An 11,910-nucleotide genomic window follows, 5' to 3' on the forward strand; every position below is an offset into this window, starting at 1 on the left:
TTTGATCAATACTGTAGACTAACATGTTTGTTAGTTCAGATATATTACTAGCACAGGACTTTTTATTTAAACACTAAAACGTGTTTGCTTGTGACATTAACCCATGAGAGAGCTTTTTAGTCTTTACAGGACACTGGAGTGGAAGGATGGAGGAAGAAGAACGGGTAGCAAGAGGACTGAGTCTAATACTGCAAACATTGACAACAGTTCCAACAGTACAGAGGAAAAAAAAAAAAACAATTAAACAATTCATCCTAACAAAAATTACCGGAGTTGTTACAGTCACTTAAAAATAGTGTATTCACATAAAAGTCTAAAAATAGTAAGAATAGTTGAGGTCATACAGCCAAGAGAGGAAAAGGCAGGGTAGGAAGGTGGGAATGAGAGGCCAAGATAAGGAGCAGAAGAGTGCCTTCAGTATTATTTGTCTGTAAAGATGACTATGGCTCCACAGTTGCTATAACTACCAGTGGAAAAACATAACTATGGTTTGTTTCTTTTAATAGATGCTTTTACTAGAATACAAAATTTGAATACCTGGCTTGCTCCCAGATAAACTGGATAGCTTCTTTGCTTCAGACTTCAGCTTGGATGCGAGAAGGAACCTTCTGAACCATTCCTCCTTCTCCCTACCTGTCCTTCCAAAGAGATAAAGCACTTGATCCTTTTGGCTAGTGTACTTTGCTCCATCCTGAGGTTTCTTGGCTTCTTCATTGTTCAAGTCCACTTTTTCAGCACATAACTTTTCCTCTGTATTCTCTTTATCAGTCTGGGCCTTAGCCATAAAGTCATCCTGTCTAGCAAGTTCAATGCAAATTGGGTACTTCTTATTCCAAATCCGTTTTCGTGCCAGACTCTGAGGAACCAGGGAAATCTGAAGGATAAATTAAAGGGTTAAATTAACTTACTTTTCAGTTGTATCTTCTACGTTTCTTTAGTCACACAAAGAACATAGGAACACGAGACATATAGATCCTACATTGGATCTGCTGGGTTTAACTGACTCAACTTATAGCTGGTTGATGTCTGGTCCACTGCTGTCACTATGTCCTTGGCGAGCCATAGCCTTGGAATTAAAACAAGGACCATTCAAGTAGCTTAGACTTCTACAATCATGTGAGGAAATTCAGTTTTCATTTAAAAGATCTTATTCTCATAATTATGCAGAAAAAAACAGAAAAAACAAGAACCTTATTTCTGTGCCAGTAGGCAATGAGACTCTAAACTGAGTTTTAAAACTCAACTTTTCAGGCCCACCTCATGAAATTGAGTGTTTGAACTTGGTAATAGTCACATCAAGTATGTGAGAATCAAGGAATAAAGTTATTTTATTCCTTTATTTATAAATTCTGTTCTAAATTCAGTATATTCAGAGAGAATTGAAACACTGCAAGTGATGAGAAGAGTAATAAGACTTAAAAATTCTAATCTAAGGACTGAACTTACCTGTGTTCTCCAAAAACTGTGGGTAAATACCTTGGAGAGACATGATTTGCTTATTACACGCAGGGAATCCAGCCCCATGCGACCAGCTGGGGGTGGGGGAAAGGGGAAGTACTGGAAATTTTTCTAAGACACCATGGAGAACAACTGTCAGTCAAGTGCTCTTCTAGCATGTGATAGCTTTGCCTGTCTTCGTTACGGGAAAACAAATTGGCAGTAGGCAGCAACCTAACTTTTTGTTTTATCTTTCTCACCATCTTCTTTTAATGGAGCTGACAGCAAGCTCCTTTCCCATACAATTCAGGGATACAAAGGGAGGTTTTCCTCACTATCACCTTGGTCCCTCTCTCCCCCAACTTCCACAGTCAATTGGTAGTTTCCTCCTACAGCTGTACTGCCAAGGCCCTCTACTGATGCAGCACATTAAAAAAAAAAAACATTCTTTTAATGATGGGATATTGATGTATTACTTAGTAAAATGCCAACGGAATCAACTTCCCATGGTAACTTCACAGATTTGAGGGAGGCAAATAACATGGAAAACTGTTTCCAGCATCATTCTTGATTCACTCTTCCAATTGCAAAAATCCCAATCTCCTTCCCTAGACAGTGGGTACCAACAGCAAGTCGTGTCTGTTCCAGTCACCTCTTGCTGTCCTCTTTTACATCCACATACAACATACTTCCCTCCTTCAAGTGAAATGCAAGTGTTGTCTAAACGGCCTTTGGATAGAGACAACCACCTGAGATGATGCATTTTGGTGTAAGCTTCAGAACAGTCATGAGGCAATCTAATGTATGGGCAACAATTCTCTAAAGTCCCACGTGTTAACTTCTGCTTTAAACTGACAGAGGAAAATCATGCTTTTCCTTTACTGTGTAAATATGTATTTTTCTCTAAATCTGTTCAGTCTTCCTCCCCAGCACAATCTTTTGCAAATTAGTCACGACAACAGTTTTGTTTACAGAATAACAGCACATGAATCTAGAGGAGTGAAAAGAATTTTCGAAGTTTAAAAAGAAAAAACAAACATTTCAAAGTATTCTTTGTTAAAATCAGACATAAGTAAGGCACACTCACCTTGCTCTCTGTAAGCTCATAAATTTTCTGGCTGATGTACGTGACTTCAGGCTTTGGCTCATTGTACACAGCCCTTCTAGAAATATTTTTATTAGGTTTTGAAAGTCTTAAGGTGCTTCCTTCGAGTCGCACATAGACAGAGTGAGTCAACGTAGCATGGTATGTTTCTGGATCATAATTATAAATTTCATTCATCCATCCCTAGAGAAGAAAACACTTGTTGACAGGCGTTTAAGCTGCTGGAAAACCAAGTACAGCATGTACATCAAAGTTTTAAATAATTATCCAAGCTTTTGCCAAAGTTGCATCACTTATTGTACTAATACAACAAAGCAGTAAACGCCCTAAGTGAGGTAGCACCAAACTGACAGAGCACAAGATGAGGACTGTATCCCAAGCCCACAATCTGTTTTTCTGAGTAAATCATTTTGTGTATGTAGTGCCGTGCTCTTCTACCTCATCTTCAGGAAACGCTGCGAGACCTGCAGACGCAGGCTTGCTGGGAAGCCATGAGGCAGCCAGGGAGGGCACGCTGCAGAGCAGCCGGCTGCGTACAGCAGGCACGGACATCTTAATCACCAGCAGTCAACGCAGAGCAAACAGTCTGTCTGCTTACAGACATGACTGACATTTGAATCACCAACAATTAAGGACCGAGTGGAAGACCACAACGGAGCTTGTTTTAACACACCATCACCATTCAACACCATTTAACATGTTGTGTAACTGCCCAGTTACAACACAGGAGTCACGTGGGGATTCAATTTCATTCGTTCCTGTGCAGTGAAAGAAGCAGAAAACTAAGAAGCCAGCCCTGTCGTAACAAGCCCGTAGGTGCTGACTCTAACCATGGAGGTGATGTTAGTCCTCTAACACCTGCTTATAGAAAATGAAAGACGATAAATGGAGCAGAAGACAAGCCAGTTACTCATTCAAGGAAGACAAGTTTTCCTTCTCTTAACCTGCCCTACAACATACTTTGATAATTACTTCCACCTACACATCAAAACCTTAATTCAATATTCACTAGTGTCAACAGAAAGTGAAGGAAACACGAGGAGCATCAAGTAAAATGGCATCTTTATAAATACCTAGGTGAGTGTAATAGGGGGAAGAGCTGAAGGAGCATCCCTAGTATTCTTCAAAACAAAAAGTTGTAAAAACTTTATGCAAAACATCCCATTACTGCAACATTTTCAACTTGTAAGTTTCCACCCACATATAGAAATGTAAATTTTGGTTTAATGCTCATTTACTTCAGTGCCATATCATTTCTCAAAGTAGACAGCATACACTTTCTTAGGTGCCATAGGAACAGTGCTATCTGTGTTTTGCTTACTCCAACATCTAGCTCCATTTTCCCTATAAATCCTGAAAACCTAGATAAATTAGCATTTATTTTATGTTAAGGAAAGATTAAGCCATTCATCTTTGCTCGGCTCCAGAGCAGATGACTTCTTTTATTAACAGAACATATATATTATACCAACACATGCTCTTTGAAGAAGCTTTGTGTTTGGGTTTTTTGCTTACACTGGGTTATATTCAACTACCATATAGAAAATACAATGCATGAGGAAGAGTTTTCTATAAACCATCAAGGTTCTGCACAGCAGGGTTGATGTATGTTTGAGCACATCCCATTTCCTTCCTAGAAATTATTAAGCCAAGACATCTTTGAGCAGACAGCAATTAATTTTCAGCCAGGAACTCCAGGTGGACTTACTGAAGCGCAAGGACATCACGTGAGTTGCCTGAAGCCACTGTGAGCCATTCACTCTGTGCAGAACTGGAATATCCATATGGCCCACAGATCTCTGGAGAGACTCCCACCTGCCCTCCAGATCAGATCTGCAAGCTATTTCTAGCTCAGGCACCGAAGTCTGGAGCCTGCAGCCAGGCAAACTAGAGATGAAAATTTGCTGCCTCAAAAGTTTATTGCCGCCTTCTGCAAGGCAGTTCAGCCAAAGACCACACAGGCTGGCACAAAGAGAAAGGGATACTTGGAAAGTGGATCTTTATATGAAGCTTAGCCACACAAGCCTTTTTTGTAACTGGAATAAGCTATGATGTTATTTTTAGTAGGAGGGTTGGAAACCTCTGGGTACGTGTGGTACCCAAGAAGGAAGGTCAGAGTACACTTGGAAGCATCCTTAACATCCTGCTTGAGGTAAAACTGGCTGGAGTTTTCTGACACCAGCACGTGAGCTGAGCAGAGGACGTGTAGCAATGAAAACAAGGCGTGATTTACGCATAATTCTCTTGACTGCCATGTACCATAGTAAGAAGTAAAAATCCATGAATCCATCTTCTTCAAAGATGAAGAGCTGAGAGTTGAGATGACATGAACACCTTGGGACACACATCAGATGCACAAACTTTGCTATACCTTCTCAGCAGCTATATGACTGTTATCCAACATCCTTACAGGCATCCTTATAGTTCAATTTTATCCCTCCAGCACATACGGAGATGCCATAGCCACAGCTGTGATAAAAAGGCGCAAGGCCCAGCCTACGGTAAGTGACTTAAACAAGTCCAACGAACAGGATTCTAAATTCTTCTGGTATGTCATCCACTAGACCAGCACCTTTCCTATCCAGTTTCTTCCGTAACGGTGCCATTGCCAGCCTTTCTGCCACAGGAAAACAGCAGAGGAGAGGCCCTTTTGAAGACTGCCTCCTTCTTCCCAGCAACAGCAAGACACACTGAATTTAAAGGGCAAAAAGAAACAAAACAGAATCTCTGCTTCCTCAGTTTGTATATTCCTGCTTCTCTTTCAGCATTGAGGAGCCTTGGAAAGTCCCACCTGCTTTCCTGATCCCTACCATGCGCCCAGGCTTTCCACTTCAAACAAATGGATTAGCTCTATAATCTGCCAAACACACAACTCTCGAACCTCGCCTCCCCTGCTCACTCATAACAAACCCAACAGGAGTGCAAACGCTGCTTCTCATAGCACAACAATCAGGTTATTAGCAACTGAAGAACCCGTCCAAGGCTTTTAACAATGATTTCTGGCTGCTTAAGGTACTGAGCGTTGAAAGTCTAGAACAGACAGAACAAACACATTTACCACCTAAAACAGCAGCCTACATAGGAATTGCTATATGAGGAAGAGATTGGCTGCTTCATGTATTTGAGGCATAGCCCAACAAAACAAGATATAGAAGTTTAAATTCAAGTATTTGGGGTTTTATTTTCAGACACCTAGCCAACAGTCAGGGTGCAAGAGATACCATAACACATTACTACAATCCCTCCTTGTACATAAATTTCTAGTTTCCTAATTTCTAAGGAAACTGATTTGCACTGATTCCTTTTTGCACTCAATTTTCAAGTTACTTTGTAACACAGAGAAACATTGCATGGCTGAGAGTGAAATACTTCATCCAGTGATGAGTCTTCACTCTACTAATGAATCTGAGAAAGTGTGCCAGCTGCAGTAATTTTTCTCCCCCATATATCTAACAGCGTTAAAGGGGGAAACAACACATCTTCCTTCTCACTTCAGCAATTTTCATTTTTGTAAATAGTTTCATCTAGCATAAAAAACATTTTTGAGAAGGTTATCCAAGAAATCCCAAAATCAATGCCAAAGTTCCTGCATTTTAAGAACAATTTTAGCGGAAATACCTCTGCCCTCTCTTTGCAAAACCAAACTGGAACAAAAGATCCACAGCCTATGGAAACCATTTTGCAATGCACCTAAACAGAGAAGTTACATTACCATAATGTGCTAGCAACAGATGAATTTTCCCAAACTACTGAAACAACAATGGATTTCCTTGTGTAAGAGAGGAACGACTGTATGATGGGTCTTTTTTGTACAAGCAAAGTTGTTAAAATAAGAAATGTAGTAATTCAGGGAGGACAATGACCATAGTCATATGCTACGCTGCAGCTGCTTGCCATTTATGCTGATCCTGTGATCTCCATTTATAAAGGTCAGCAGTTGCTCTGAATGCACAGCTGAAATTAGGAGACAGTGCCTCACCACCAGTTTGGTAACTAACCTGAAAATGTCGCGGGTTTGAATATCGGGCAGCACAGCTTTTACAGCAAAGGTCACAGTTACTATTCAAAAGCCCACACATGCGCTACCAGGATCTGGCCTGTCTGTTAGACAGGACTTGGATGATTTGGACTTGATGTTTTGGACTTGATGATCTTAAAGGTCCTTTCCAACCTAGTGATTCTGTGATTAGACAGCAGAGGCTGAACTTCTGGCTTTTGGGGTGCAGCTTGTCACCCCTGTCACAGCAGCACTATCACCTAAACTGGCCCTCCGGGGAACGCACTTGCATAAAAGGACTTTTAAAGGCCCACCCCAGTTTACTTTTCCTCTTTTGTGACTCTGGGCTGCAAATTTTTTATTCGAACTGCAAGTTCAACAGAATAATTCATGCAAGTATGAACTGCAGAGGAGTAGCAAGGTTTTAATGTTACTTAGTTTAAGATTGCAGACATGTTATGACTTAACCTGAGAGGAGAGATGGGGGGAACTGCAAAAGATGCTTATGAAAGACCCTGAGGGCTGGGGGCTCAGACCAGGTCTGCAAGTAAAAATAAATAAAATAAATAAAAATCATTACTTCTAAGATATTTTCAAACACATAAACAAAAGGATCAGCAAATCAACAGATTGCTTAGTAGCCATTATCATTACATTATATAACCAAATGCTCCAGCACTGAAATTCTTGAAAGACTGTTGATCACGCCAATCACACTAATTGCATTAGGGAATCCCTCTCATTACCACTATTTTGTAATACTTCAGTAGTATTTTGCTTGATAAACGAGGAATAATGTAACTCAAAGGTTTCTGAGCTTTTATTGACAGGGAATCTAAAGAGGATCTAATAAAAGGTTTAAGGTGGACAGAAGTAACCGTCACCTTAACTGGAACACACATTTGTCTGCCAGAGGCCACTATCAAACACGAAATCCCGTCAGTAATACTCAGGAACAGCATGCTGGTAAAAAGCCTCCTCCTCCTGTACAGCGGTGGTTCAAAGAGCTTCACTTCTCCAGCCGGCACTGCCAACACAGCCTTCTCATAAAAGTTCTAATGGAAAGGGTAAATTTATCATTTCCATTTTAGCTGTTACTTAAAACCTTTTGTATCAGCCAGCACCACACAAGGGAATGCACCCTTCAGAAGGCCAATAAGGAAGTTAGAAAAGACTAATGCATTAAAGAAGGGAAAAAATAAAAACGTGGGCAGAGGAAAAAAGGAAAAGGAAGCTAGCGAACTGAAGGCTAAGGGAATGAGAAGATAAGAAAACATATAGCGAAGATGCAGGGGGTTTGTGTGCATTGTCTGCTTGGGGGAGTGGTGTTCTCCCTCGAATACCAAGGGCAGTTAAGTGAAATAAGCACAGAAATCTACAGAAGCACACACTAACCAGCACAACAGCATTTTATTCTTTCACATTGCAAAGGAACAATTTTGGGGGAGACAATACTAATGTTCAGGAATTTCAGCAATTGCTGAGGGGAATTTTCCACTAGTTCTTGAAACCAGGGAAATGTGCACTTCTGTTTACGTGGGGGAGAATGCACATGTACTTGTACAAAAATAGCCTGATAGCAGTTTGGCAGAATCCCTGCTCCTAGAGCCCCATAAAGGGATCTTACTCATAGCATTATCGTAATGGCATGAAAGCAGTTCAGGCCAGAATACGAGACCAACAAGTCCTGAAGAGAACATCTTTATGCGAGAGCATCAACTTTAATTTCCTATATTCACATGGGTTTTGTCACAGATTAAATCTTTATCTCACTTTTCAGAGGATCTAAACTGTACAGTGCTCATTTTGACAGAGGCAAATAGAAAACAGTTGTGTAAGGGGGGAATAACAACTTGCAACCTGCTAAATCACATGACATTATTTCACTACAATATGGGCACTGAGCTGGTTTTTAACTCCTGAAGCATTAAAAAGCCTTTTTATAGGGCTTTACGTATTAAGAACAATTACTTTGTGTGTTAATGAGTGCAAGAAATACTTATCAAGTCATAGAAAACATTAATCTACATTCATACGGATTTCTCTGCACAGTTCATTTCTTGCCTACAGCCATTCTCATATAATATCTCTCCTGGATAAAAGTCACCAAAATACAGTTTAAAGGTTCCTGAATAACAGCTAACATCTCAAAGAGCCAGCTTAACACCAGCCAACAATGAATATCAGGATCTTTACCAGCTTTGAAGTATCAAGGCAAATTTATACGCTGGGTCTCAGCACCCAATCAACAAGGACAGAACTGAAAGTTTGTCAAGATTTGTACATGCAGGCAGCAGGTAAATCAACTGGGGAGACAGGAGTGTTCAGTCTGCATTCACAACAGCAAATAAAGACCACAAGTCCCAAAAATCAAGAAAAACGGGGAACATCAAAGCAGCACCAAGGCTGGGCATGCAATTGCTGCCTGTATTCAGCATATGGGCAATTATACTCCATTTCTCCAATTTTTCAGTTACCTAAATTCATGCAACCTTTGTGTTGTCACACATCTGGAGATGCACCTTCAGAAAGCCCAGGATGGATTTAATATTTACACAAATATTCTGATAAGCAAGTGAATCAAGTGAGGGTTGTACCACTATCATTCTGAAATGCTTCTATTGCACATCAGAAACCAGTAGATGCTTTACTGTTCAGAATTCTGCAATTGGGAAAAATATTATTTTAATTCATCAGAGGGAGATCAGGAGAGGCAGGACAGGGACAAAGAAGCATAAAGCCACTGAAAACTGAGTGACTGTATGGACCACAACTGGACAGACAGCAATGTGCCAGATCTACTGAAGCAACAGCAACTTGCAGTTGTGAACCAGAAGTGGAAATGGGGAAGGGCAGAGAGGAGGGAGGATACATTTTCTAAGAGCTTCATTTAAAACCCAGCTGTCGGGCACACATTTTACTTAATTTTAATCCATCTTATACCGTACAATATTCAAGATAGCAGCACACAGAACCAGATATCATAACCCATGAGTACATCCCTTTCATCACTCATTCCTCCTCCCATTCTAATTAGCTAATGTTTGAGGAGAATCCATATGCTCCCCAACTGTCTATGGTTTACTTGAACACAATGCTTTTGAATCTGCTTAGCTTGAACAAAGACAGACAAATTACTGCCTAGACAGTAAAATACCCCAGAAACAAAATACATCTCTTAAGATGCAGCTTCAAAAACAAATGTTACTTTACATACTAAACTCTGACATTACTTGCTCTCAGTAGTTCAGCTGCATCATTTAAAATCCATCAGCAAAACCATTTGCCCCTTTTACTTTTGAAGCAATTCTGTTTTTCTCCTAATCCTTAAGGACACTGAAGTCTTACATATTCTTGGATACTAAAGAGTTTGTGCTCCTGCCAAAGCCACCTGATCCTAATACTCTATTTACAAATGGGGATAATTCAGCTTTTACACCTTCAGAATAGATCTAGTTTACTATTTCTACCCAAAATAACGCGGACACACACAACATGCCGTGACCTCACCTTCAGTATTTCAGGTTCTTTGATGTCTAGAGCTCCTGTATTCCATCTCTTTTTCATACTTTTATGCAATTTGAGATATTCATGACTACGTGGAGTAAGAAGCCAAATCACACAGACAGCTATCATAAATCCAAGGGCCATTCCAAGTAAGAGTCCACTTAAGTAGCCAGGTAGAGGGATAATAAAGTAAGCATAGACTAACAGTGTTAAGAAGTATAAAGTTTTCACTGGTACTTTAGGCTGTTGCACATATGGATTATTTTCATCTTCACTACTGAGCACAGTACCATTTTCCTCAGTCATCTCTGGATCAAGCAAAGTTTCAGTAGGTTTATCATTTTTGCTTTCATCCTCTAGCAAGGAAAAGTCTTCAGAATACAGTTCACAAAACTCCTCATCCTCTCTGCTCGCTAGTGCAGACAATGAACATTTTTCAAGTACGAGTGAAGTTTTCGAACTCATGTCCTTTGTGCTTGCAGACTGAGAGCTTTTGGTCTCTGTCTCTTTTGCGTGTTCCTCCGCCGCTTTTGACTGATCATTTTGATTCAGGTTAGAGTCACTTCCATAGAAGTCCCCTTCAGAATCACATTCTTCTTCCTTAATGCTGTAGTTGTTATTGCTTTCCAAATGGCCATTCAAACTGGAAAGGTTTGAGAGTTCTGAAGCACTTGAAGATAAGGCTTTGGGCCTGTGGCTACTACTTTCATCACCCATTATTTTACTGAGCAGCTGAAAAGGCTCATAGATTACTTCAGAAAGGCGTCTTTTAGTATCTTCAATTTTAGCCTCCATTTCAGGTACTTTAAAAAAAGAACGAGTGTCAGATGGAGATGTTAATGGAGATGAGGGGGCAGTTTTAGAATCGCCACCCGTAGCTCGAGGTTGAGTGAACTGTTTGAACAGATGCAAGTTCAGCTTTGAGTCGGGTGGCCTGTAAGACACAGCTTCAGATTCTTGTTTAGAAGTGTCTGTAGACAGAGATTTTACTAAGGTTTTCATTAACTGTCTATGTCGCATCGGTGGGGTGGGTTCTTTTGGTTCCACATCTGTTGAAAGGGACTTAACTAAACCCTTAAAAGGCTTTGAACTAGAAACTGTGGATGATCCACTAGAGCTGGCAACTGATCTGGAAGGCGATGAGGATGGGGAAGACGACAGGCTGGATTTCTGTTCCACAGGTGGTGGTGCACCTGATAAGCTAACTGTATGACATGAGAATGAGGATGGAGACAGCACTAGTGGCACTGCACTGAATACTTGGGATGTGGAAGGAGAATCCAAGAGCTTTACAGTTTCTGCAGTTGGCAGAACTGCAGATGACGAGGACAGTAGCGATGCAGAGTTGGCCATATTAAGCGAGGTAGCTGGACCAGAAAAATCATGGCCGGTATGCTCAAAGCAGAGGTCTTCCTTGGCTTCAAGTGCTGTTACAATGCTTTGGTCATCTAGTTCCTCATCAAGAAATTCCTTAAACTCCTCTTCCTCCTCTTCTTCCTCCTTCCCAAATGCAGAGAAATGAATAGTGATGGTTTCTCGGGAGACAGATCGTTGGACCTGCACTTTTGGTGCTGACTGCTTTGAGGACATTTCACCAGTTTTCTCTGCATGGCTACTGTTCTGACTTGTCATTGCAGGTCCCAGAGATGTGTCAGAGTCTGTGAAGAAAATGTAATACTATGTTAAATGCATTTTTCCCCCTTCAAACACCCTTATTTTCAAGCGTTAAGCCAAACACAAGAGACAGGTTATACGCAACAGGTCAGTCAGTTGAAAATTAAAACGCTCTGGATGCAATTCATCTCACTGGATTTAAAGCTGTCTGTTACTAAAGAAATTGACTGTAGATGTATTTCGTTGCATA

General features: G+C 40.6%; 1 protein-coding gene across 2 annotated transcripts in view; it reads right to left on the reverse strand.

Annotated features, from left to right (window-relative positions):
- TEX2 (testis expressed 2) overlaps positions 1 to 11,699 on the reverse strand; it is a gene marked incomplete at both ends in the record, with an annotated part of 29,578 nt that extends 17,879 nt beyond the window's left edge. The window contains 3 exons of one of the 2 annotated variants that reach the window (XM_082008186.1): positions 538 to 874; positions 2,525 to 2,725; positions 10,050 to 11,699. In XM_082008186.1, the coding sequence (XP_081864312.1) occupies positions 538 to 874; positions 2,525 to 2,725; positions 10,050 to 11,678 (2,167 nt within the window). The remainder of the gene's footprint in view (positions 1 to 537; positions 875 to 2,524; positions 2,726 to 10,049) is intronic. The other variant, XM_082008185.1, reaches the window with a different exon arrangement.
- Between the last annotated feature and the right edge of the window lie 211 nt (positions 11,700 to 11,910).

This window comes from Phaethon aethereus (genome assembly GCF_964289735.1).
Source record: "Phaethon aethereus genome assembly, chromosome: 18".
NCBI lineage: Eukaryota > Metazoa > Chordata > Aves > Phaethontiformes > Phaethontidae > Phaethon > Phaethon aethereus.